A 27,852-nucleotide genomic window follows, 5' to 3' on the forward strand; every position below is an offset into this window, starting at 1 on the left:
AAAAGTGAATTTCTAATACAGTGGTACCTCTAGTTATGAACTTAATATTTTCCGGAGGTCCGTTCTTAACCTGAAATTGTTCTTAGCTAGAAGCATGCTTTCGCTAATGGGGCCTCTTGCTGCCGCTGCGCCGCCGGCACACGATTTCTGTTCTCATGCTGGGGCAAAGTTCTCAACTCGAGGTAACTCTTCCAGGTTAGCAGAGTTAATATTTGTAACCTGAGGTGTTTGTAACTTGAGGTACCACTGTATCCCTAGTTGGAATGGCAGATGATGGCATGATTTATAGAGAAGCATTTGCACTTATTATTCGTGATATCTTATGAAAGGAGCTGAAAGATGTACGTTATGGTTTATGTCTTGGCTTAATCAGTTGGCCAACAACCTCTGACAAGAAGTTATCCTTTTACTGGCTGTCAAGATAACCATCAATGAGTTTAAGAGGAGATTCTAGCCATGAAAGTCTTTGTGTTCTCTAACATTTAATTTCCACAACCTAGCACCCTTACTAGCTGGAATAGAATCTAATAATTCAGTATCATGCTTCTCTTGGAACAAACACTTCATATAGTAGAGTTCAGCTGCTGGAATTATGTTTAGTGTTACATAAAATGCAGTATTTAAAAGCACATTATGTTTGAGTTGTAAAAATAATAATATATTTTTCTTTGATGTATTTCCACACAAGGGTGAGGCAATCTAGGTGTTGTGACTTAGATCACAAGTGTTAGGGCTGTAACTTGAGTATTATACCAAAGTTTGCATGTTCTAATAGGGTTTTCCTCAGAGCAAAGATGAACAGAAACAGCACACAGGTAGTGTCTCTCCCTGGGCATCGGCTGAAGCACAGAGGTGAACAAGAGGGAGAGAATACTTTGGTTTCTAGCTGGGTAGCTATATTTTCTTCTGTAAATATGTTTAGAATAATCACACTAGGGCCAGTGTAGATAGAGTTTGTAAGACTGGAACAATTGCAAAAGACTTATTGTTTTTGTAACATTGGAACCAAGTTTCAGCAAGGAAAGCTTGAAAACTTATTTTTCTTGTGTTGAAGAATTTATTTCTGCGCAAGAGTCAGATGAGAGAGAAATATTCCGCTCACAATATATATCTGGCAATAAGCACCACAAGAAGAAGAGAAAGTTAAAAATTCATAATAGTCATGCAAATCTTTGGCAGAGCAACCAATGTGACTTTGCAGAGGAGTCTACATTTCATCCATGGAAAAGTCAATGATTTCTGCGTACACCTCTTTTCATCCCTTATTGAGATAAGCAAGCTATATCATCACAGCATAAAGAAATATTACAGCATTATTATGCAAGGATCATAAGCGGATTTGAAACTGGACGGCCCATTTCCTGTCCGTTGTCTTCCTCCACATTCAAAGCCCTCTGGAGAATGACCTGCAGACTCTCCTTGGATCGACCTCGCTTCTTCCTCCCAACCAGAAAATAGATCAAGGGGTTAGCACTGCTGTTTAGGGTGGCACACAGAAAGGCATAATGGTGTAGATCAGGAATGTCAAAAGCTAGAAAATGATTAAGGGCAATAAGGGCATCAAGTGGAAAAGCAAGTACGAGGAAGAAGAGAAGAGTAAGTAAAATAACCATTAAAAGCCTTCCCCGCTTTCGCTGGCGTGATTTAAAGCAGACTTTGATGAATAAGATCACCGTTGAAATTGTCATCAGTGCAAGGCAAAGCAGGGCAGACAAGAGTAATTGGAAGCTTGCTGTGAAGTAATAGCTAAATATGCTAACTAACTGGAGAATGTAGAGAATTATGGTGAACAGAAAGCAGAGGACCCATATGAGGGAACACACAGTGGTGGACAGATGTGTCGGCCGGTGGCACCGATGCCAAATAGGAAAGAGCACAGACACACATCTGTCAATGCTGATGGCTGTCAGGAGAAGTAGATCAGTGTTGTAAGTGAACATTAAGAGATGAAGAGTTATTAAAGAAGCATCTTCGCCTAGTCGTGTCAAAGCAATACAATGATATATCTCTACAGTCATGAGGAACGCAAAGTCAGCAACAGCCAAGTTCAGTATGTAGGTGGTGAACTGGTTCTTCTTAGTGCAGAAGCTAAGAAGCCAGATGGTGGTTCCATTTCCCAAAAATCCAGCACAACAGATAACCAAACTGAACATATAGAAAATAGCTTCTTTCAATGGATTATACCAGTCATTTTCTTGGCCAGTATATGAGCTATTATCATGCTCAGAACCTGTCCAAGCCTCCATATCAGAACTGGAAGTCCAGCTGCTATTTACCATCATGCTCACTTGCTCCTTGTGGGATCCTTATCTCTTCTTCTAGAGTATGAGTGCCCGCTAAGAGAAATAAAATGTTACAGAGAACATTTCAAGTGGAACAGTTCAAGTGGAATTCCATACATGACCCAGAATGATGTGTTCTTCTCAGTTTGGCTTTGCTCAGAGACTTGAGGGTGGTGCTATTGCAAAGGAATCAGAAAAGGTCATTGTAGTCCATGCTGTCTTACTTCGATCAAAATCCACTCCCACCAGTAGACACTCTAGCAGATCCCTTTCAATATCCTTCCAGAATAGATGCTGTATAGGGGCAATTCCCTCCAACAACCTATAAGAATAAGATTGGTGGAACATTTTGATTGCCAATAGACACAATGACCCATCACCAGTCCTCTGGGAGACAAATGTCAAAGTAGGTATGGCTGAACCTAACCAATTAATTTCCATTTGCCTCCTTAAATATATCATCATCGCTTTACAAGGTATTCATTATTTAGTCCCCCTTTATTCACGTCCACCCCTTTTGAGATACCATATTGATTTCCACCCCATCCACCCACATCTGCTTTCCCTCTCTCTCTTCCACCCATATGAGAAGGTCTGAAGCTCATAGAGAACATGTCTGCTTTGTATTCAGAAGGTACAAAAACTGACCCTCAGCATTTCCAGGTAGATATGGGAATGTCCTCCCTGAACCATTGAGATTCACTACCAGCCAGGGAAGATAATAACAGTTATTCCATATCATGCTCCCACCTAGAGCATGAGACTGGTTGAGCAAGAGACTCTTAATCTGAGGGTTGTGAGTTTGAGCCCCACTTTGGCTGAAAGATTCCTGCATTGCAGAGGCTTGGAGTAGATGATTCTCGTGTTCCTTTCCAACTCTAGAATTCTGTGATTTTATGATGTATTCTACAATACCTGCAAAAACATACAATGTACTTATTGACTCTGGATCCCATGTTCTCTCTCTCCCCTAAGAATCTGTCTTAAACTGAGTCTGATCATTGGTCCATCTACGTAGTTCAGTATTGGTCACATTGACTACCAGACACTCCTAGGGATTTCAAAGAAGGTTGTCTCTGATCCCAGCTGGAGACTAAAATGGAGACATTCCATATGCAAAGCACTGAGCTACTTGGCCATTTCTTCCTACGTCTTTTCCCATGCATGCTTCTAATTTGCTCTGTCACTAAGCTTCACCCAACCACCCAGAGGGTACTTATTTTACAACTTGCTGACAAAGTATGGATTGGGAGTCTTCAGATATGGTGATCAGAAGACAACAGGAACAAAGTATCCTGCAACAGAATGGTAAATACTAAGGTTTTAGCAAGGAAATGGGAAAGAAAAATGGAAAATCTTACCAATCTCATGGCAATCCCACCCATTCTTTGTCTTGGTTTAATCTGTTTCCCCGCTTCATGTAGCAAGATCATGTTCTTTTTGTGGTTGTGAGGATAAATGCCATCTGGCCTAGGAGGAGGAGACTCTTGTCATTTAAAGACCTATGTCTCCAAATGCCAGTTTGTAATGAGTACTGAAGGGGAAACTGAACACATGTCTCATGTGCTTCTTTATCTGTAACGACCAAATAAAACATCTCAGGACGTTTCATGATAACAGATAAAACCATCCTTGCCCTTTAACGGCAAAAAATATTCGCCCAATATACACAATTTGTAGGGAGGGGGTGAGCACAGAAGGGAAAATAAGATTTTCCGAAATATCTTGCTGTTTCTTCCCTGTGTAAAATCATAGGTCAGAAGGTGAGTGGGATAAAAGAGCTGTCGGTTCTTAAGGATGTTAAAATGAGTTATTTTAAAATTGTAAAACAGAAAATTTAATAAAAATTATAAAAAGACTCCTGTAGACTGGGGACTGGGAGCAGCCTCCGAGACCATATAGCACCGGTCTTGAAAGACCTACACTGGCTCCCAGGACATTTCTGAGCACAATTCAAAGTGTTGGTGCTGACCTTTAAAGCCCTAAATGGCCTCGGTCCTGTATACCCGAAGGAACGTCTCCACCTTCATCGTTCTGCCCGGACACTGAGGTCCAGCGCTGAGGGCGTTCTGGCGGTTCCCTTGCTGCAAGAAGCCAAGTTACAGGGAACCAGGCAGAGGGCCTTCTCAGTAGTGGCACCCGCCCTGTGGAACGCCCTCCCACCAGATGTCAAAGAGAAAAAAAACTCCCATATTTTAGAAGACATCTGAAGGCAGCCCTGTTTAGGGAAGCTTTTAATGTTTAATAGGTTATTGTATTTTAGTGTTCTGTTGAAAGCCCACCACCATGGCTGGGGAAACCCAGACAGCTGGGCAGGGTATAAATAAATTATTATTATTATTATTATTATTATTATTATTATTATTATTATTATTATTTCTTTCTACAGATGAATGAGAGTGACAGTTCTTTTCTAGCTACATGTCACTGCAGCCCACCTTAACTTAAGCAGGCTGTCCTCCTTAACAGGAGATTGGGTAAGGCAGACACCCAATATATATGCAAATACCATGTGTTCTTTTTAAAACTGAGATTTTATTAAGAAATTTTGTAACACAATGAAAAACAAACTCCATACAATAGGTGGGTGGAGCACAGAAGAAAAATTGAGATAACAAAAGATATGACTCCTCCCTTTGTAAAGTAGGATACATTTCAGCTATACAAACCTCAAAATTTTCAACAAAACGCCAGCCTCTTTTTCTGGTGAGCAATAGTCATCAATTCAGTTCAAGGAGACATTACAGCCAGACCAAAGAACTCTTATGAAAGGATCCTAAGTGGGTATTTCTCACCCTTGGGAGATCTCACCCTGGGAGATCTCCCCTTCCCTGCTTTTCACTCAGGGTCCTTCACTAGCTGTTCATCACCCTCATCTGCCTGCAATTATTTCCTTAAACCAGGACTCAGCCATGCAGTTACAAATAAAACGTTTTAAGTGAGTTTTAAGTGCAATATACAAAGTGACAAAAGATGGCAATGGTGAGCCTTATGGGAAATTCAATGTATTTTTTTAAAACACTTTTTAAAAAGCATTTCCAGAATGGTTTTTATTTATGTGTAGAGTTCAGGACAACAACAAGAGAAAGCAGATCTAAACAGACACAAACACAGGGCAAAAAATAAAATGCCATGCATCGTAATGTATATGTCAGCAGTTAATAAAAGTGCTTGCCTCAATATGGTATCATTCTTTGCTTGTTTATTGAACACAAATATAGACTGATTTTCAGGAAGCCAACTCTTCAGATAGCATTGTGCAAGTACAAAATGACAACCATTAAAAATACAAAACAGGTGGGTTTTTTATATTAAAAAATAGGCACCCAAAATTCCTACTAGTCAATAAAAATATATATCTAAAGAGTGATAGTTGAAGCTGAACACACTATGAAATCCGTGTGTGGGCTTCAGGAAAGGCTTAAATCTCTAAAAGAATGGAACATGCCTGTTCTTGCAGAGAATTGAATTTAGGAACTCCTGGAATCATACGCTCAAAGAATTGTAGAGTTGGAAGGGGCATCCAGGGGCATCTCGTCCAACCACGAGGTTGTTTAATCATACATGGAATTAAATTCTGCAAATGTGGCCTATTTGTATAATAGTACAGTAGTAGTAGTAGTAGTAGTAATAATAATAATAATAATAATAATAATAATAATAATAATAATAATAATAATAATATATTATTCATACCCCACCCATCTGACTGGGCTTCCCCAGCCACTCTGGGTGGGTTCCAAAAAAATATTAAAATACTGTAATACATCAAACATTAAAAGCTTCTCTAAACAGGGCTGCGTTCAGATGTCTTCTAAAGGTCTGGTAGTTGTTGTTCTCTTTGACATCTGGTGAGAGGGCATTCCACAGGGAGGGAGCCACTACGGAGAAGGCCCTCTGCCTGGTTCTGCCTATGGCCTCACAGGAGTGAAGGAGGTCCTTGAAATACCCAAGGTCCAAATCGGCAGGTTTAAAGGTCACCATCAGAACTTCCAAGTAGACTTCGGTTTGCTGTAGAAAGTGGTGCAACTGGTACAGTACAATTAAATGGTGTGGAGCATCTTTCAGCCAAAGGGCTTCATATCTTCGTAGCTAACATTTGAGGGACTGTATACAATAAGTGAATGGGGCATAGAAGAAAGATTGAGATAACAAAAGACATGATTCCTCCCTTTGTCAGCTATACAAACCTCAAGATTTTCAACAAAACCCCAGCCTCTTTTTCTGGTGAGCAATAGTCATCAGTGCAGTCCAAGGACACATTACAGGCAGACCAAAGAACTCTTAGGAAAGGTTCCTAAGTGGGTTCGAACAAGGAGGGTCCATTTCCTGTCCGTCATTCTCCTCCTCATTTAAAACCCGCTGGAGGATGGCCAGTAGGCTCTCCCTAGATTGACCTCCCTTCTTCCTTCCAACCAGAAAATAGAGGAAGGGGTTCATGCAGCTGTTGAGGGAGGCACACAAAAGGGCATAATGGAATAGATAATGAATATTCAAGCCCCCGATGGATAGAGCAAGAAGAAGGGCATTGAGTGGGAAAGCAAACACAAGGAAGAAGAGGAGTGTAAGTAAAATAACCGTTAAAAGCCTTCCCCGCTTTCGTGGGTGTGATTTAAAACAGACTTTGATGAAAAGGATCACAGTTGAAATTGTCATAAGCGGGAGGCAAAGCAGTCCAGTCAAGACATATTGGCCTGTATCTGATAACCAATATGGAAATGTGTAATAGTTTCCAAGAATGTAGGGCATCAGGCAGAGCAGACAGGAGAGGACCCATATGAGGGCACACACAGTGGTGGACAAATGGGTCGGCCGGACACACCGATGCCAAAGTGGGAAGAGGATAGACAAACATCTGTCAATGCTGATGGCTGTCAGAAGAAGTTGGCCAGTGTTGTATGTGAAGGATAAGAAACAAACAGCAATACTATGAAGAACATAAACAGGAAAGTGAGTAAAAGCATAGATCTCTAAGCTCAGGAGGAATGCAAAGTCAGCAACAGCCAAATTAAGGACGTAGGTGGTGAATGGTTTCCTCCTAATGTGGAAAACAAGAAGCCAGATAACAGTTCCATTCCCCAAAAATCCCACACAGCAGGTAACTAAAATGAAGACATTTAGTATAAATACTACAAATGTGTTATAATGGGAATCTCCTTGGCCATTAGATGAGCTATTGTAAGTGTCATTATACTCTTTATATGTCACAGCAACCACAGCAGATTGCAAAGTTCCATTGGTATTTATTTCCATGTTGAATGACGGCGTGTGGAATCCTTGTCACCTCTTCTGGAGCACAAGTTTCCTCTAGGAAAATATCACAAAGATGTTTGACTCAGCTGGAATTCTGTGCAAAACACAGAATTGTGAGAGCGAGGAGCCCATTGAATAACATATAAACCCACCACATCTGTCTATCAAGTCAAAAGTCATATATGTGCAGTTCTCTGCAATATAACTAAATCCCCCACATAGGCCACACCCCTCTGGATTTTTTCTCATTGAGGTTTTTTGGGGACTTTAGTGAGTTAGTTTACCTGGAAACTTGGTTTGATTGGTGACAAGAGAAGAAGTCAGTACAACATTCTCTGATCTTCTGGCATTACTGTCTGATACATAATGTCTCTCCAAAATTGAGGTTCAGTCATATTTCTTTTGCTATGGCCAAGCTCATCATTCCTGCTTAGGAAGAGATATCAGTAAGGATGAGGGAGATGGACTGAGACAGAATGAGAAGGACGCCACCTTGTTTAGGGAAGGATTGATATAAAGTTTTATAGCAGTGAATTTTATAGCCGTGGCGTGGCGGCAGTGGGAGGCCCCATTAGCGAAAGTACACCTCAGGTTAAGAACGGTTTCGGATTAAGAAAGGGCCTCCGGAATGAATTAAGTTCGTAACCCGAGATACTACTGTATCCTAATTTACTAAATAGTTGCAGGAAACAAAATCACTGCTTCAGAAGGGTTGTGAGTTTGAGCCCCACTTTGGTTGAAAGTTTCCCGCATTGCAGGAGCTTGGACAAGATGATCCTTATGGTCCCTTCCAACTCTACAATTCCATGATGTATTCTACAATACTTGCAACACACCATGCACTTATTGACTCTGGATCCCATGTTCTCTCTTTCCCCTAAGAATCTGCCTTAAACTGAGTCTGATCATTGGTCCATCTAGTTCAGTATTGGTCACATTGACTATCAGACACTCCTAGGGATTTCAAAGAAGGTTGTCTCTGATCCCAGCAGGAAACTAAAATGGAGACATTCCATATGCAAAGCAGCTGCACTTGGCCATGTCTTCCTACGTCTTTTCCCATGCATGCTTCTAATTTGCTCTGTCAATAAGCTTCACCCAACCACCCCCAGGGTACTTATTTTACAACTTGCTGACAAAGTATGGATTGGGAGTCTTCAGATATGGTGATCAGAAGACAACAGAGCCAAAGTATCCTGCAACAGAATGGTAGGTACTAAGGTCTTAGCAAGGAAATTGGAAAGAAAAATGGAAAATCTTACCAATCTCATGACAATCCCACCCATTCTTTGTCTTGGTTTAATCTGTTTCCCCGCTTCATGTAGCAAGATCATGTTATTTTTCTGGTTGTGAGGATAAACGCCATCTGGCCTAGGAGGAGGAGACTCTGGTCATTTAAAGACCTATGTCCCATAATGGCAGTTTGTAATGAGTACTGAAGGGGAAACTGAACACATGTCTCATGTGCTTCTTTATCTGTAACGGCCAAATAAAACATCTCAGGACCTGTCATGATAACAGAGAAAACCATCCTTGCCCTTTAACGGCAAAAAACATTTGCCCAATATGCACATTTTGTAAGGAGGGGGTGAGCACAGAAGGGAAAATAAGATTTTCTGAAATGTCTTGCTGTTTCTTCCCTGTGTAAAATCATAGGTCAGAAGGTGAGTGGGATAAAAGAGCTGTCGGTTCTTAAGGATCTTAAAATGAGTTTTTTACAATTGTAAAATAGAAATTTAAATAGAAATTATAAAAAGACTCATGTACCGTATTTTTCGCTCTATAAGACGCACCAGACAACAAGACGCACCTAGTTTTTGGAAGAGGAAAACAAGAAAAAAAATATTCTGAATCTCAGAAGCCAGAACAGCAAGAGGGGTCGCTGTGCAGTGAAAGCAGCAATCTCTCTTGCTGTTCTGGCTTCTGGGATAGCTGCACAGACTGCATTCGCTCCATAAGACGTACACACATTTTCCCTTACTTTTTAGGAGGGAAAAAGTGAGTCTTATAGAGCAAAAAATACAGTATTTTTTTCTACAAGTGGATGGGCGATGAGAGTGACAGTACTTTGCTAGCTACATGTCACTGAAGCCCACCTTAACTTAAGCCAGTGTGGTGTAGTGGTTAAGAGCGGTTGTCTCGTAATCTGGTGAACCAGGTTCGCGTCTCCGCTCCTCCACATGCAGCTGCTGGGTGACCTTGGGCCAGTCACACTTCTTTGAAGTGTCTCAGCCCCACTCACCTCACAGAGTGTTTGTTGTGGGGGAGGAAGGGAAAGGAGAATGTTAGCCGCTTTGAGACTCCTTCGGGTAGTGATAAAGTGGGATATCAAATCCAAACTCTTCTTCTTCTTCCTCCTCCTCCTTAAAAGGAGATTGGGTAAGGTAGACACCCAAGATATATGCCAATATCATGTGTTCTTTTTTAAAATGTAATTTTAATAAGAAATTTCATAATACAATAAAAAACAAACACTTCTAATCAAAAAGAAAAGAAACAAAGAAAGAGAAAGGGATAGTACCAAGCAAAGCCCTGTCTCACAAATATATCTTAACTTTTATACCAGACAGAAAAAGGTGTGCCCCCCTAGCTTTACCCGGAAGTTTCTCTCACCCTGGGAGATCTCCCCTTCCCTGCTTTTCACTCAGGGTCCTTCACTAGCTGTCCATCACCCTCATCTGCATGCAATTATTTCCGTAACCCAGGACTCAGCCATGCAGTTGCAAATAAAAGGTTTTAAGTGCAATAGACAAAGTGACAATAGATGGCAATGGTGAGCCTTATGGGAAATTCAATGTATTTTAAAAAACGCTTCTACAAAAGCATTTCCAGAATGGTTTTTATTTATGTGTAGAGTACAGGACAACAACAAGAGAAAGCAGATATAAACAGACACAAACGCAGGGCAAAAAAGAGAATACCATGCATCATAATGTATATGTCAGCAGTTAATACAAGTGCTTGCCTCATTATGGTATCATTCTTTGCTTGTTTATTGAACACAAATATAGACTGATTTTCAGGAAGCCAACTCTTCAGATAGCATTGTGCAAGTACAAAATGACAACCATCAAAAATATAAAACAGGTGGGGTTTTTATATTAAAAAATAGGCACCCAAAATTCCTACTATTCACTAAAAATATCTAAAGAGTGATAGATGAAGCTGAACACACTACGAAGTGTGCGTGTGTGCGTGTGTGTGTGTGTGGTCTTCAGGAAAGGCTTAAATCTCTAAAAGAATGGACCTTGCCTGTTCTTGCAGAGAATTGAAATCAGAAACTCCTGGAATCATACACTCATAGAATTGTAGAGTTGGAAGGGGCATCCAGGGGCATCTGGTCTCCTGCGACCCAGGAATCTCAACTAAAGCACCACGAGGTTGTTTAATCAAACATGGAATTAAATCCCGCAAATGTGGCCTATTTGAATAATAATAATAATAATAATAATAATAATAATAATAATAATAATAATAATTTATTTATATCCCGCCCATCTGGCTGGGCTTCCCCAGCCACTCTGGGTGGGTTCCAAAAAAATATTAAAATACTGTAATACATCAAACATTAAAAGCTTCCCTAAACAAGGCTGCCTTCAGATGTCTTCTAAAAGTCTGGTAGTTGTTGTTCTCTTTGACATCTGGTAGGAGGGCATTACACAGGGACGGCGCAACTACCTAGAAGGCCCTCTGCCTGGTTCTGCCTATGATTGCTGACAGGCACCTAAGTAGAGTCTGTGAATTAAATCATATGGTGCAGATGGTCTCACAGGAGTGAAGTCAGTCCTTGAAATACCCAAGTTCTAAATAGGCAAGGTTTAAAGGTCACCATCAGAACTTCCAAGTAGACTTTGGTTTGCTGTAGAAAGTGGTGCAGCTGGTACAGTACAAGTAAATGGTGTGGAGCATCTTTCAGCCAAAGGGCTTCATATCTTCCTAGCTAACATTTCAGGGGCTGTATACAATAGGTGAGTGGGGCACAGAAGAAAGATTGAGATAACAAAAGACATGATTCCTCCCTTTGTAAAGTAGGATACATTTCAGCTACACAAACCTCAAAATTTTCAACAAAACCCCAGGCTCTTTTTCTGATGAGCAATAGTCATCAATGCAGTCCAAGGACACGTTACAGCCAGACCAAAGAACTCTTATGAACGGTTCCTAAGTGGGTTCGAACAAGGAGGGTCCATTTCCTGTCTGTCATTCTCCTCATTCAAAACCCGCTGGAGGATGGCCAGTAGGCTCTCCCTAGACTGACCTCCCTTCTTCCTCCCAACCAGAAAATAGAGGAAGGGGTTCATGCAGCTGTTGAGGGAGGCACAAAAAAGGGCATAATGGAATAGATAATGAATATTCAAGCCTCCGATGGATAGAGCAAGAAGAAGGGCATTGGGTGGGAAAGCAAACACAAGGAAGAAGAGGAGTGTAAGTAAAATAACCGTTAAAAGCCTTCCCCGCTTTCGTGGGTGTGATTTAAAACAGACTTTGATGAAAAGGATCACAGTTGAAATTGTCATAAGCGGGAGGCAAAGCAGTCCAGTCAAGACATATTGGCCTGTATCTGATAACCAATATGGAAATGTGTAATAGTTTCCAAGAATGTAGGGCATCAGGCAGAGCAGACAGGAGAGGACCCATATGAGGGCACACACAGTGGTGGACAAATGGGTCGGCCGGACACACCGATGCCAAAGAGGGAAGAGGATAGACAAACATCTGTCAATGCTGATGGCTGTCAGAAGAAGTTGGCCAGTGTTGTATGTGAAGGATAAGAAACAAACAGCAATACTATGAAGAACATAAACAGGGAAGTGAGTAAAAGCATAGATCTCTAAGCTCAGGAGGAATGCAAAGTCAGCAACAGCCAAATTAAGGACGTAGGTGGTGAATGGTTTCCTCCTAATGTGGAAAACAAGAAGCCAGATGACAGTTCCATTCCCCAAAAATCCCACACAGCAGGTAACTAAAATGAAGACATTTAGTATAAATACTACAAATGTGTAATAATGGGAATCTCCTTGGTCATTAGATGAGTTATTGTAAGTGTCATTATACTCTTTATATGTCACAGCAACCGCAGCAGATTGCAAAGTTCCATTGGTATTTATTTCCATGTTGAATGATGGCGTGTTGAATCCTTGTCACCTCTTCTGGAGCACAAGTTTCCTCTAGGAAAATATCACAAAGATGTGTGACTCAGCTGGAATTCTGTGCAAAACACAGAATTGTGAGAACGAGGAGCCCATTGAACAACATATAAACCCACAACATCTGTCTATCAAGTCAAAAGTCATATATGTGCAGTTCTCTGCAATATAACTGAACCCCCCCATAGGCAACACCCCTCTGGATTTTTTCTCATTGAGGTTTTTTTGGACTTTAGTGCGTTAGTTTACCTGAAAACTTGGTTTGATTGGTGCCAAGAGAAGAAGTCAGTACAACATTCTCTGATCTTCTGGCGTTACTGTCTTATACGTAATGTCTCTCCAAAATTGAGGTTCAGTCATATTTCTTTTGCTATGGCCAAGCTCATCATTCCTGCTTAGGAAGAGATATCAGTAAGGATGAAGGAGATGGACTGAGACAGAATGAGAAGGATGCCACCCTGTTTAGGGAAAGATTGATATAAAGTTTTATAGCAGTGAATTTTATAGCCGTGGCGTGGCGGCAGTGGGAGGCCTCATTAGCGAAAGTACACCTAAGGTTAAGAATGGTTTCGGATTAAGAAAGGACCTCCGGAATGAATTAAGTTCATAACCCGAGATACTACTGTATCCTAATTTACTAGCTAGTTACAGGAAACAAAATCACTGCTTCCGAAGGGTTGTGAGTTTGAGCCCCACTTTGGTTGAAAGTTTCCCGCATTGCAGAAGCTTGGACAAGATGGTCCTCATGGTCCCTTCCAACTCTACAATTCTATGATGTATTCTACAATACTTGCAACACACCATGCACTTATTGACTCTGGATCCCATGTTCTCTCTCTCCCCTAAGAATCTGCCTTAAACTGAGTCTGATCATTGGTCCATCTAGTTCAGTATTGGTCACACAGACTACCAGACACTCCTAGGGATTTCAAAGAAGGTTGTCTCTGATCCCAGCAGGAGACTAAAATGGAGACATTCCATATGCAAAGCACTGAGTTACTTGGCCATTTCTTCCTCTGTCTTTTCCCATGCATGCTTCTAATTTGCTCTGTCACTAAGCTTCACCCAACCACCCAGAGGGTACTTATTTTACAACTTGCTGACAAAGTATGGATTGGGAGTCTTCAGATAGGGTGATCAGAAGACAACAGAGCCAAAGTATCCTGTAACAGAATGGTAGGTACTAAGGACTTAGCAAGGAAATGGGGCACCAATCGTTCCTCAAAGAAAAATGGGAAATCTTACCAATCTCATGCCGATCCCACCCATTCTTTGTCTTGGCTTAATCTGTTTCCCTGCCTCATGTAGCAAGATCATGTTCTTTTAGTGGTTGAGAGGATAAACGCCATCTGGCCTAGGAGGAGGAGACTCTGGTCATTTAAAGACCTATGTCACCAAATGCCAGTTTGTAATGAGTACTGAAGGGGAAACTGAACACACGTCTCATGTGCTTCTTTATCTGTAACGGCCAAATAAAGCATCTCAGGTCCTGTCATGATTACAGATAAAACCATCCTTGCCCTTTAACAGCATATAAAATTTGCCCAATATGCACATTTTGTAGGGAGGGGGTGAGCACAGAAGGGAAAATAAGATTTTCCAAAATGTCTTGTTGTTTCTTCCCTGTGTAAAACCATAGGTGAGAAGTGGAGTGGGATGCAAGAGCTGTCGGTTCTTAAGAATGGTGACTGGGAGCAGCCTCTGAGAACATATAACACCGGTCTTGAAAGACCTACACTGGCTCCCAGGACATTTCTGAGCACAATTCAAATTGTTGGTGCTGACCTTTAAACCCCTAAATGGCCTCGGTCCTGTGTACCTGAAGGAGCGTCTCCACCTTCATCATTCTGCCCGGACACTGAGGTCCAGCGCTGAGAACCTTCTGGTGGTACCCTTGCTGCAAGAAGTCAAGTTACAGGGAACCAGGCAGAGGCCTTCTCCATAGTGGCACCCGCCCTGTGGAACGCCCTCCCACCAGAAGTCAAAGAGAAAAAAAACTCCCAAATTTTAGAAGACATCTGAAGGCAGCCCTGTTTAGGGAAGCTTTTAATGTTTAATAGGTTATTGTATTTTTGTGTTCTGTTGAAAGCCCACCACCGTGGCCGGGGAAACCCAGCCAGCTGGGCAGAGTATGAATAATAAATTATTATTATTATTATTATTATTATTATTATTATTATTACTATTCTTCTTATTATTATTATTTCTTTCTACAGATGAATGAGAGTGACAGTTCTTTTCTAGCTACATGTCACTGCAGCCCACCTTAACTTAAGCAGGCTGTCCTCCTTAACAGGAGATTGGGTAAGGCAGACACCCAATATATATGCAAATACCATGTGTTCTTTTTAAAACTGAGATTTTATTAAGAAATTTTGTAACACAATGAAAAACAAACTCCATACAATAGGTGGGTGGAGCACAGAAGAAAAATTGAGATAACAAAAGATATGACTCCTCCCTTTGTAAAGTAGGATACATTTCAGCTATACAAACCTCAAAATTTTGGACAAAACCCCAGCCTCTTTTTCTGGTGAGCAATAGTCATCAATGCAGTCCAAGGACACATTACAGCCAGACCAAAGAACTCTTAGGAAAGGATCCTAAGTGGGTATTTCTCACCCTTGGGAGATCTCACCCTGGGAGCTTTATCTCACCCTGGGAGATCTCCCCTTCCCTGCTTTTCACTCAGGGTCCTTCACTAGCTGTTCATCACCCTCATCTTCCTGCAATTATTTCCTTAAACCAGGACTCAGCCATGCAGTTACAAATAAAACGTTTTAAGTGAGTTTTAAGTGCAATATACAAAGTGACAATAGATGGCAATGGTGAGCCTTATGGGAAATTCAATGTATTTTTAAAAACGCTTCTACAAAAGCATTTCCAGAATGGTTTTTATTTATGTGTAGAGTACAGGACAACAACAAGAGAAAGCAGATCTAAACAGACACAAACGCAGGCAAAAAAGAAAATGCCATGCATCGTAATGTATATGTCAGCAGTTAATAAAAGTGCTTGCCTCAATATGGTATCATTCTTTGCTTGTTTATTGAACACAAATATAGACTGATTTTCAGGAAGCCAACTCTTCAGATAGCATTGTGCAAGTACAAAATGACAACCATTAAAAATACAAAACAGGTGGGTTTTTTATATTAAAAAATAGGCACCCAAAATTCCTACTAGTCAATAAAAATATATATCTAAAGAGTGATAGTTGAAGCTGAACACACTATGAAGTCCGTGTGTGGGCTTCAGGAAAGGCTTAAATCTCTAAAAGAATGGAACATGCCTGTTCTTGCAGAGAATTGAATTTAGGAACTCCTGGAATCATACACTCAAAGAATTGTAGAGTTGGAAGGGGCATCCAGGGGCATCTCGTCCAACCACGAGGTTGTTTAATCATACATGGAATTAAATTCTGCAAATGTGGCCTATTTGTATAATAGTACAGTAGTAGTAGTAGTAGTAGTAGTAGTAGTAGTAGTAGTAGTAATAATAATAATAATAATAATAATAATAATAATAATATATTATTCATACCCCACCCATCTGACTGGGCTTCCCCAGCCACTCTGGGTGGCTTCCAAAAAAATATTAAAATACTGTAATACATCAAACATTAAAAGCTTCTCTAAACAGGGCTGCGTTCAGATGTCTTCTAAAGGTCTGGTAGTTGTTGTTCTCTTTGACATCTGGTGAGAGGGCATTCCACAGGGAGGGAGCCACTACGGAGAAGGCCCTCTGCCTGGTTCTGCCTATGGCCTCACAGGAGTGAAGGCAGTCCTTGAAATACCCAAGTTCTAAATAGGCAAGGTTTAAAGGTCACCATCAGAACTTCCAAGTAGACTTTGGTTTGCTGTAGAAAGTGGTGCAACTGGTACAGTACAATTAAATGGTGTGGAGCATCTTTCAGCCAAAGGGCTTCATATCTACGTAGCTAACATTTCAGGGACTGTATACAATAAGTGAGTGGGGCAGAGAAGAAAGATTGAGATAACAAAAGACATGATTCCTCCCTTTGTCAGCTATACAAACCTCAAAATTTTCAACAAAACCCCAGCCTCTTTTTCTGGTGAGCAATAGTCATCAATGCAGTCCAAGGACACATTACAGGCAGACCAAAGAACTCTTACGAAAGGTTCCTAAGTGGGTTTGAACAAGGAGGGTCCATTTCATGTCTGTCATTCTCCTCCTCATTCAAAACCCGCTGGAGGATGGCCAGTAGGCTCTCCCTAGATTGACCTCCCTTCTTCCTCCCAACGAGAAAATAGAGGAAGGGATTCACGCAGCTGTTGAGGGAGGCACACAAAAAGGCATAATGTAATAGATAATGAATATTCAAGCCCCCGATGGATAGAGCAAGAAGAAGGGCATTGAGTGGGAAAGCAAACACAAGGAAGAAGAGGAGTGTAAGTAAAATAACCATTAAAAGCCTTCCCCGCTTTCGTGGGTGTGATTTAAAACAGACTTTGGTGAAAAGGATCACAGTTGAAATTGTCATCAGTGGGAGGCAAAGCAGTCCAGTCAAGACATATTGGCCTGTATCTGATAACCAATATGGAAAGGTGTAATATTTTTCAAGAATGTAGGGCATTAGGCAGAGCAGACAGGAGAGGACCCATATGAGGGCACACACAGTGGTGGACAAATGGGTCGGCCGGACACACCGATGCCAAATAGGGAAGAGGACAGACAAACATCTGTCAATGCTGATGGCTGTCAGAAGAAGCTGGCCAGTGTTGTATGTGAAGGATAAGAGACATACAAGAATACTATGAAGAACATAAAAAGGAAAGTGAGTAAAAGCATAGATCTCTAAGCTCAGGAGGAATGCAAAGTCAGCAACAGCCAAATTAAGGATGTAGGTGGTGAATGGTTTCCTCCTAATGTGGAAAACCAGAAGCCAGATGACAGTTCCATTCCCCAAAAATCCCACACAGCAGGTAACTAAAATGAAGACATTTACTATAAATACTACAAATGGGTTGTAATGGGAATCTCCTTGGTCATTAGATGAGCTATTGTAAGTCTCATTATACTCTTTATATGTCACAGCAACCGCAGTAGATTGCAAAGTCCCATTGGTATTTGTTTCCATGTTGAATGACGGCGTGTGGAATCCTTGTCACCTCTTCTGGAGCACAAGTTTCCTCTAGGAAAATATGACAAAGATGTTTGACTCAGCTGGAATTCTGTGCAAAACTCAGAATTGTGAGAGCAAGGAGCCCATTGAACATATAAACCCACAATATCTGGCTATCAATTCAAAAGTCATATATGTGCAGTTCTCTGCAATATAACTGAATCCCCCACATAGGCCACACCTGGAAACTTGGTTTGATTGGTGGCAAGAGAAGAAGTCAGTACAGCATTCCCTGGTCTTCTGGCATTATTGTCTGATACGTAATGTCTCTCCAAAATTGAGGTTCAGTCATATTTCTTTTGCTATGGCCAAGCTCATCATTCCTGCTTAGGAAGAGATATCAGTAAGGATGAAGGAGATGGACTGAGACAGAGTGAGAAAGACGCCACCTTGTTTAGGGAAAGATTGATATAAAGTTTTATAGCAGTGAATTTCACTTACCTACTGCACATTCATCAGGTGGGTGGGACTATCTTCCAATGCAATATGAGCAGGCTAGGAATGAATGAGGGTGTGCCGGATGTTCTGAAAGAGAGGTCAGGCAGTAATGTCACATTGTTTCTTATTACTTATAACTCAGTTTTCTTTTTGTTGTTCAGTTCCTAGGCTTCTCCCTAAAATAGAGCAAGCATAGAAGAAAAATTAGGATTAGAAAAGATGTGAGTCCTGCACATTGTATCTGTTCTTTGTCCTCTTTTGTTTTTCACCCAACGTTACAACCCTTGACCTGATCCAGTTTATTCTGCTACATCTGCTAACACTCAAAGGACTCAATGATTCTGGATCTAATGTTGTCCCCTTCCCTCTGTCCCTCTGAACAAAACAATTGCCTTATACTTGTGAGAGCAGGGCTTTTTTTGGCCCAAACTTTTCTCCAATTATTATTATTATTAAAATTCCTGATTGGTTCTCCACTTGGCCAATCACAAGTGGGCAAGGGAATGGCCCTTCAGGACCTAGCGGTTCTCCTTTTCACAATGTGTGTCATCATCACACAACCTCAGGGCTTCTCTGCAAAGTTTGGGGCCTTGCATCCCAGCGCAAAGAGGAGCAGGGCCACTTGATGCTGCCGCTTCTTTTGGAAAAACACCTGCCGGGGAGGGTTGCCAACATCCCAGGCACTCCGGGGCCTTTCTCTGATGGTCACTCTCTGGCTGGAATCCACCCTCAGACCAGAGAGACCGGCAATAAGCGACACCTCCCTCCTGAGAGGAGCACACTCGCAATCTTCTGCCAATCCATCCCAGAAGAAAGAAACAGTCTGTAGTCTACTGCTACTTTATTAAGACTGTACAAACATGTCTGCTCTCCTGAGCAGCAGAACACAGGAGTCTCCGACTCGACTCCAGCTTTGACTCAGAAGCGAAAGCAACACTCAGTAACTCTCCGGTGACACTGAGAACTGGCTGAGACTTCCTGTCTCACGCTCAGAGACATCACATGATGTCAACACCTCCTCCACCCATGTTGCTCCCAGGTGGTGGTTTCACTTGGCAGTGTATCGCTGGTGAAACTGCTGCCGCTCCTGAGTCCCTTTGCCACCTGCCCCGGTTGAACTGCGTTACTTCCAGCACTGAGAGAGACACTTGCAGCCAGATCAGAACCTTGTTATACCATACATTTTCCTTTTATTACATTACCTATTCCCTATCCATAAAATTGTGAATGCTTATTTAAATCCTACCATCAGATCAGTGTTCTTCCTTTGTTTCTGAAAATATAATATAAAAGGTTCCCACTCTTTTTCAAAATCCCTATTGTCCTTTTCCCAAAGTCTGTGTGTCAGCTTCACCATCTCCTCATAACTCATCAGTTTTTCTTGGTATTGTTCTGTTGTTGGAATTTCTCCAGTCTTCCAGTTCTGTGCTAGCAGTATTCTCGCCACCGCCATTGCATACATAAATAGTGTCCTTTTCTCTTTTGGCAGGTCTTGCCCTAAAATACCCAACAGGGTGGCTTCTGGTTGTTTAACAAATGCTATTTTAAACATTTTTTTTAATTCATTTTAAATCATTTCCCAGTATACCTTAACCTTTTTACAATCCCACCACATATAATAAAAAGTCCCTTCAACCTCTTTACACCTCCAACATTTTCTCTGTTCATTTTTATATATTTTGGCTCGTTTCATGGGTGAGATATACCATCTATACATCATCTTCATATAATTTTCCTTTAACAATATACAGTCTGGGAATTTCAAATTTACTTTCCAAAGTTTTGTCCAATCTCCAAATTGTATGTTGTGGCCTATGTCTTGTGCCCATTTAATCGTTACTGATTTCACTTCCTCATCTTTCATTTCCCATTCCTAAAGGATGTTATACATTTTCTTTAATAAGTTTGTGTTCTCTTCTATTACATTCTTTCGGAATTTTTAAACCGTGTATGAAAAGCCTTTCTTATAATCCTCTTTAAAAATATCTTTTAACTGCCTATGATGTAACCAACTTTGTAGATGTTCCTTTATTTTCTTATATTCTTTCAATTCCAATTTCCTTTCCTGTTCTACTAACAATTCTCTATATGTTAGCTAATCTCCCCCCCCCCCCCAATGTTTTAAATGATAATGCTTCAATAGGTGATAACCACCAAGGTGTTTTAGGTTCTAATAGTTCTTGATATTTATCCCATACCTTCAACAACACTCTGCTTATTATATGATTCTGAAATCCTTTATGAATTTTTGTTTTCCCATACTATAGGTAGGCATGCCATCCAAACCTATTTTCATGTCCTTCCAAGTCTGTTATCTCTAAGGAGAGAGTTTTTTTAATTTTTTTTTTAAAAAATTCAATTTATTGTGGAAATAGCAAACTTCTATGCAGTCCAAAACCAAGCAGTTTGGGGACATTGTCCGTAACATTTTGGCCTCGAAGAGTCTAGCTTCTGAACATAAAGGATTTAGCTTGTTACCTTTGCTCTGAGCACCTTCTTGGTTGGAGGAAGCAAAGGAGGAACCAGATCTCAGTTTGCATAGAGAAGATACCAGGTGTCATTCTTGGTATCTGCAGGTAGGGCTGGGAAAATCCCTGCCTGAAATGGTGGACAGGTGCTGCCAGCCAGTGCTGACCAGCATCTCCCACCTGGCATTCTCCAGATGATTTGGACTACAATTCTCATCATCCCTGATCATTAGTCATGCTGGCTGTGGATAGTGGGAGTTGGAGTTTGCAGGGTTTCAGGTAGGGAAAAGGTGTGCTAGGAATGGGGAGCCTCCAGCCAGCAGGCGGAACGAGACCTAATTTTGCTGGTAAGGCTGTTTCCCCCAAACCTCATCTGCCTGTCACACACATGATATCATATGTGATATCAACTGTGTGGCATGTAAAGAATACATGACTAGAAAGAAGAAGAAGAAGAAGAAGAAGAAGAGTTTGGATTTGATATCCAGCCTTTCACGCCCTTCAAGGAGTCTCAAAGCGGGCAACATTCTCCTTTCCCTTCCTCCCCCACAACAAACACTCTGTGAGGTGAGTGGGGCTGAGAGATTTCAAAGAAGTGTGACTAGCCCAAGGTCACCCAGCAGCTGCAGGTGGAGGAGCGGAGACGCGAACCCGGTTCCCCAGATTACGAGACTACTGCTCTTAACCACTACACCACACTGGCTATCAGGTTGTCACCTCTTCTGGAGTACAAGTTTCCTCTAGGAAAATATCACAAAGATGTTTGACTCAGCTGGAATTCTGTGCAAAACTCAGAATTGTGAGAGCGAGGAGCCCATTGAACAACATATAAACCCACAACATCTGTCTATCAAGTCAAAAGTCATATATGTGCAGTTCTCTGCAATATAACTGAACCCCCCCATAGGCCACTCCCCTCTGGATTTTTTCTCATTGAGGTTTTTTTGGACTTTAGTGCGTTAGTTTACCTGAAAACTTGGTTTGATTGGTGCCAAGAGAAGAAGTCAGTACAACATTCTCTGATCTTCTGGCGTTACTGTCTTATACGTAATGTCTCTCCAAAATTGAGGTTCAGTCATATTTCTTTTGCTATGGCCAAGCTCATCATTCCTTCTTAGGAAGAGATATCAGTAAGGATGAAGGAGATGGACTGAGACAGAATGAGAAGGATGCCACCCTGTTTAGGGAAAGATTGATATAAAGTTTTATAGCAGTGAATTTTATAGCCGTGGCGTGGCAGCAGTGGGAGGCCCCATTAGCGAAAGTACACCTAAGGTTAAGAATGGTTTCGGATTAAGAAAGGACCTCCGGAATGAATTAAGTTCGTAACCCGAGATACTACTGTATCCTAATTTACTAGCTAGTTACAGGAAACAAAATCACTGCTTCAGAAGGGTTGTGAGTTTGAGCCCCACTTTGGTTGAAAGTTTCCCATATTGCAGAAGCTTGGACAAGATGGTCCTCATGGTCCCTTCCATCTCTACAATTCTATGATGTATTCTACAATACTTGCAACACACCATGCACTTATTGACTCTGGATCCCATGTTCTCTCTCTCTCCTAAGAATCTGCCTTAAACTGAGTCTGATCATTGGTCCATCTAGTTCAGTATTGGTCACACTGACTACCAGACACTCCTAGGGATTTCAAAGAAGGTTGTCTCTGATCCCAGCAGGAGACTAAAATGGAGACATTCCATAATCAAAGCACTTAGTTACTTGGCCATTTCTTCCTCCGTCTTTTCCCATGCATGCTTCTAATTTGCTCTGTCACTAAGCTTCACCCAACCACCCAGAGGGTACTTATTTTACAACTTGCTGACAAAGTATGGATTGGGAGTCTTCAGATAGGGTGATCAGAAGACAACAGAGCCAAAGTATCCTGCAACAAAATGGTAGGTACTAAGGTCTTAGCAAGGAAATGGGAAAGAAAAATGGAAAATCTTACCAATCTCATGACAATCCCACCCATTCTTTGTCTTGGTTTAATCTGTTTCCCCGCTTCATGTAGCAAGATCATGTTCTTTTAGTGGTTGTGAGGATAAATGCCATCTGGCCTAGGAGGAGGAGACTCTGGTCATTTAAAGACCTATGTCCCCAAATGCCAGTTTGTAATGAGTACTGAAGGGGAAACTGAACACATGTCTCATGTGCTTCTTTATCTGTAACGGCCAAATAAAACATCTCAGGACCTGTCATGATAACAGAGAAAACCATCCTTGCCCTTTAACGGCAAAAAACATTTGCCCAATATGCACATTTTGTAAGGAGGGGGTGAGCACAGAAGGGAAAATAAGATTTTCTGAAATGTCTTGCTGTTTCTTCCCTGTGTAAAATCATAGGTCAAAAGGTGAGTGGGATAAAAGAGCTGTCGGTTCTTAAGGATGTTAAAATGAGTTTTTTAAAATTGTAAAACAGAAAATTTAATAGAAATTATAAAAAGACTCCTGTATTTTTTTTCTACAGGTGGATGGGCGATGAGAGTGACAGTTCTTTGCTAGCTACATGTCACTGAAGCCCACCTTTACTTCAGCCAGTGTGGTGTAGTGGTTAAGAGCGATAGACCCGTTATCTGGTGAACAGGGTTCGCGTCTACGCTTCTCCACATGCAGCTGTGGGTGACCTTGGGCTAATCACAATTCTTTGAAGTCTCTCAGCCCCACTCTCCTCACAGAGTGTTTGTTGTGGGGGAGGAAGGGAAAGGAGAATGTTAGCCGCTTTGAGACTCCTTCGGGTAGTGATAAAGTGGGATATCAAATCCAAACTCTTCTTCTTCTTCCTCCTCCTCCTTAAAAGGAGATTGGGTAAGGTAGACACCCAAGAAATATGCCAATATCAAGTGTTCTTTTTTAAAATGAAATTTTATTAAGAAATTTCATAATACAATAAAAAACAAACACTTCTAATCAAAAAGAAAAGAAACAAAGAAAGAGAAAGGGATAGTACCATGCAAAGCCCTGTCTCACAAATATATCTTAACTTTTATACCAGACAGAAAAAAGTGTGCCCCCCCCCCTCAGCTTTTACCCGGGAGTTTCTCTCACCCTGGGAGATCTCCCCTTCCCTGCTTTTCACTCAGGGTCCTTCACAAGCTGTCCATCATTCTCATCTGCATGCAATTATTTCCTTAAGCCAGGACTCAGCCATGAAGTTGCAAATAAAGCGTTTTAAGTGAGTTTTAAGTGCAATATACAAATTGACAATAGATGCCTATGATGAGCCTTATGGGAAATTCAATGTATTTTTTAAAACACTTTTAAAAAAGCATTTCCAGAATGGTTTTTATTTATGTGTAGAGTACAGGACAACAACAAGAGAAAGCAGATCTAAACAGACACAAACGCAGGGCCAAAAAAGAAAATACCATGCATCGTAATGTATATGTCAGCAGTTAGTACAAGTGCTTGCCTCAATATGGTATCATTCTTTGCTTGTTTATTGAACACAAATATAGACTGATTTTCAGGAAGCCAACTCTTCAGATAGCATTGTACAAGTACAAAATGGCAACCATCAAAAATACAAAACGGGTGGGTTTTTTATATTAAAAAATAGGCATCCAAAATTCCTACTATTCACTGAAAATATATATCTAAAGAGTGATAGATGAAGCTGAACACACTACGAAGTGTGTGTGTGTGTGTGTGTGTGTGTGTGTGTGTGTGTGTGTGGTCTTCAGGAAATGCTTAAATCTCTAAAAGAATGGACCTTGCCTGTTCTTGCAGAGAATTGAAATCAGAATCTCCTGGACTCAGACACTCTTAGAATTGTGGAGTTGGAAGGGGCATTCAGGGGCATCTGGTCCAACCTCCTGCAACCCAGGAATCTCAACTAAAGCACCACGAGGTTGTTTAATCAAACATGGAATTAATAATAATAATAATAATAATAATAATAATAATAATAATAATAATAATTTAATAATAATTTATATGCCGCCATCTGGCTGGGCTTCCCCAGCCACTCTGGGTGGGTTCCAAAAAAATATTAAAATACTGCAATACATCAAACATTAAAAGCTTCCCTAAACAGGGCTGCCTTCAGATGTCTTCTAAAAGTCTGGTAGTTGTTGTTCTCTTTGACATCTGGTAGGAGGGCATTACACAGGGACGGCGCCACTACCTAGAAGGCCCTCTGCCTGGTTTTGCCTATGATTGCTGACAGGCACCTAAGTAGAGTCTGTGAATTAAATCATACGGTGCAGGTGGTCTCACAGGAGTTAAGTCAGTCCTTGAAATACCCAAGGTCCAAATCAGCAAGCTTTAACGGTCACCATCAGAACTTCCAAGTAGACTTTGGTTTGCTGTAGAAAGTGGTGCAGCTGGTAGAGTAGTTAAATGGTGTGGAGCATCTTTCAGCCAAAGGGCTTCATATCTTCATAGTCAACATTTCAGGGGCTGTATACAATAAGTGAATGGGGCACAAAAGAAAGATTGAGATAACAAAAGACATGATTCCTCCCTTTGTAAAGTAGGATACATTTCAGCTATATAAACCTCAAAATTTTCAACAAAACCCCAGCCTCTTTTTCTGGTGAGCAATAGTCATCAATGCAGTCCAAGGACACATTACAGCCAGACCAAAGAACTCTTAGGAAAGGTTCCTCAGTGGGTTCGAACAAGGAGGGTCCATTTCCTGTCTGTCATTCTCCTCCTCATTCAAAACCCGCTGGAGGATGGCCAGTAGGCTCTCCCTACATTGACCTCCCTTCTTCCTCCCAACCAGAAAATAGAGGAAGGGGTTCATGCAGCTGTTGAGGGAGGCACACAAAAGGGCATAATGGATTAGATAATGAATATTCAAGCCCCCGATGGATAGAGCAAGAAGAAGGGCATTGAGTGGGAAAGCAAACACAAGGAAGAAGAGGAGTGTAAGTAAAATAACCGTTAAAAGCCTTCCCCGCTTTCGTGGGTGTGATTTAAAACAGACTTTGATGAAAAGGATCACAGTTGAAATTGTCATGAGTGGGAGGCAAAGCAGTCCAGTCAAGACATATTGGCCTGTATCTGATAACCAATATGGAAATGTATAATAGTTTCCAAGAATGGAGGGCATCAGGCAGAGCAGACAGGAGAGGACCCATATGAGGGCACACACAGTGGTGGACAAATGGGTCGGCCGGACACACCGATGCCAAAGTGGGAAGAGGATAGACAAACATCTGTCAATGCTGATGGCTGTCAGAAGAAGTTGGCCAGTGTTGTATGTGAAGGATAAGAAACAAACAGCAATACTATGAAGAACATAAACAGGAAAGTGAGTAAAAGCATAGATCTCTAAGCTCAGGAGGAATGCAAAGTCAGCAACAGCCAAATTAAGGACGTAGGTGGTGAATGGTTTCCTCCTAATGTGGAAAACAAGAAGCCAGATGACAGTTCCATTCCCCAAAAATCCCACACAGCAGGTAACTAAAATGAAGACATTTAGTATAAATACTACAAATGTGTTATAATGGGAATCTCCTTGGTCATTAGATGAGTTATTGTAAGTGTCATTATACTCTTTATATGTCACAACAACCGCAGCAGATTGCAAAGTTCCATTGGTATTTATTTCCATGTTGAATGACGGCGTGTGGAATCCTTGTCACCTCTTCTGGAGCACAAGTTTCCTCTAGGAAAATATCACAAAGATGTTTGACTCAGCTGGAATTCTGTGCAAAACACAGAATTGTGAGAGCGAGGAGCCCATTGAACAACATATAAACCCACAACATCTGTCTATCAAGTCAAAAGTCATATATCTGCAGTTCTCTGCAATATAACTGAATCCCCCACATAGGCCACACCCCTCTGGATTTTTTCTCATTGAGGTTTTTTTTGGACTATAGTGAGTTAGTTTACCTGGAAACTTGGTTTGATTGGTGACAAGAGAAGAAGTCAGTACAACATTCTCTGATCTTCTGGCATTACTGTCTGATACGTAATGTCTCTCCAAAACTGAGGTTCAGTCATATTTCTTTTGCTATGGCCAAGCTCATCATTCCTGCTTAGGAAGAGATATCAGTAAGGATGAAGGAGATGGACTGAGACAGAATGAGGACGCCAACTTGTTTAGCGAAGATTGATATGAAGTTTTATAGCAGTGAATTTTATAGCCGCGGCGTGGCGGCAGTGGGAGGTCCCATTAGCGAAAGTACACCTCAGGTTAAGAACGGTTTCGGATTAAGAAGGGACCTCCGGAATGAATTAAGTTCGTAACCCGAGATACTACTGTATCCTAATTTACTAACTAGTTGCAGGAAACAGAATCACTGCTTCAGAAGGGTTGTGAGTTTGAGCCCCACTTTGGTTGAAAGTTTCCCGCATTGCAGGAGCTTTGACAAGATGATCCTCATGGTCCCTTCCAACTCTACAATTCCATGATGTATTCTACAGTACTTGCAACACACCATGCCCTTATTGACTCTGGATCCCATGTTCTCTCTCTCCCCTAAGAATCTGCCTTAAACTGAGTATGATCATTGGTCCATCTAATTCAGTATTGGTCACATTGACTACCAGACACTCCTAGGGATTTCAAAGAAGGTTGTCTCTGATCCCAGCTGGAGACTAAAATGGAGACATTCCATATGCAAAGCAGATGCTCTACTAGGTACTAAGGACTTAGCAAGCCAACGGGGCACCAATGATTCCTCAAAGAAAAATGGAAAAATCTTACCAATCACATGCCGATCCCACCCATTCTTTGTCTTGGCTTAATCCGTTTCCCTGCCTCATGTAGCAAGATCATGTTCTTTTAGTGGTTGTGAGGATAAACGCCATCTGGCCAAGGAGGAGAAGACTCTTGTCATTTAAAGACCTATGTCCCCAAATGCCAGTTTGTAATGAGTACTGAAGGGGAAACTGAACACAGGTCTCATGTGCTTCTTTATCTGTAACGGCCAAATAAAACATCTCAGGACCTGTCATGATAACGGATAAAACCATCCTTGCCCTTTAACGGCAAAAAACATTTGCCCAACATGCACATTTTGTAAGGAGGGGGTGAGCACAGAAGGGAAAATAAGATTTTCTGAAATGTCTTACTGTTTCTTCCCTGTGTTAAATCATAAGTCAGAAGGTGAGTGGGATAAAAGAGCTGTCGGTTCTTAAGGATGTTTAAATGAGTTTTTTAAA

General features: G+C 41.2%; 3 protein-coding genes across 13 annotated transcripts in view; all 3 read right to left on the reverse strand.

Annotated features, from left to right (window-relative positions):
• Positions 1-1,034: 1,034 nt before the first annotated feature.
• LOC310713158 (mas-related G-protein coupled receptor member H-like) lies at positions 1,035-27,487 on the reverse strand. 11 transcript variants are annotated; one of them, XM_083516989.1, is made up of 4 exons: positions 27,395-27,476; positions 18,010-18,151; positions 3,033-3,197; positions 1,035-2,604 (listed from the first exon to the last, which is right to left on the reverse strand). In XM_083516989.1, the coding sequence occupies exon 4, from the start codon at positions 2,280-2,282 to the stop codon at positions 1,317-1,319; it is 966 nt and encodes a 321-aa protein (XP_083373115.1). In that variant the 5' UTR covers positions 2,283-2,604; positions 3,033-3,197; positions 18,010-18,151; positions 27,395-27,476; the 3' UTR covers positions 1,035-1,316. The 11 variants fall into 11 exon arrangements, 9 of the variants coding, with proteins under 9 accessions (XP_083373115.1, XP_083373114.1, XP_083373116.1 ...); XM_083516988.1 differs by lacking the exons at positions 18,010-18,151; positions 27,395-27,476 and adding exons at positions 7,820-7,961; positions 13,928-14,081; XM_083516990.1 differs by lacking the exons at positions 18,010-18,151; positions 27,395-27,476 and adding an exon at positions 13,928-14,081.
• On the reverse strand, positions 11,684-13,716 carry LOC310713806 (mas-related G-protein coupled receptor member H-like; the record flags this gene model as incomplete). Its single annotated transcript, XM_083518375.1, has 2 exons — positions 11,684-12,672; positions 13,683-13,716. The coding sequence occupies 2 exons, from the start codon at positions 13,714-13,716 to the stop codon at positions 11,684-11,686; spliced, it is 1,023 nt and encodes a 340-aa protein (XP_083374501.1).
• LOC310713127 (mas-related G-protein coupled receptor member H-like) overlaps positions 25,142-27,852 on the reverse strand; it is a gene marked incomplete at its 5' end in the record, with an annotated part of 43,083 nt that continues 40,372 nt past the window's right edge. The window contains one exon of the mRNA XM_083516940.1: positions 25,142-26,142. Coding sequence (XP_083373066.1) covers positions 25,325-26,142 — 818 coding nt within the window. The 3' untranslated portion in view covers positions 25,142-25,324. The remainder of the gene's footprint in view (positions 26,143-27,852) is intronic.

This window comes from Podarcis liolepis (assembly GCF_965112155.1).
Source record: "Podarcis liolepis genome assembly, chromosome: 8".
Lineage (NCBI taxonomy): Eukaryota > Metazoa > Chordata > Lepidosauria > Squamata > Lacertidae > Podarcis > Podarcis liolepis.

Bases quoted from the DNA above. Each gene is read 5' to 3' on its own strand.
- LOC310713158 (XM_083516985.1), bottom strand. From the start codon at position 7,535: ATGGAAATAAATACCAATGGAACTTTGCAATCTGCTGTGGTTGCTGTG.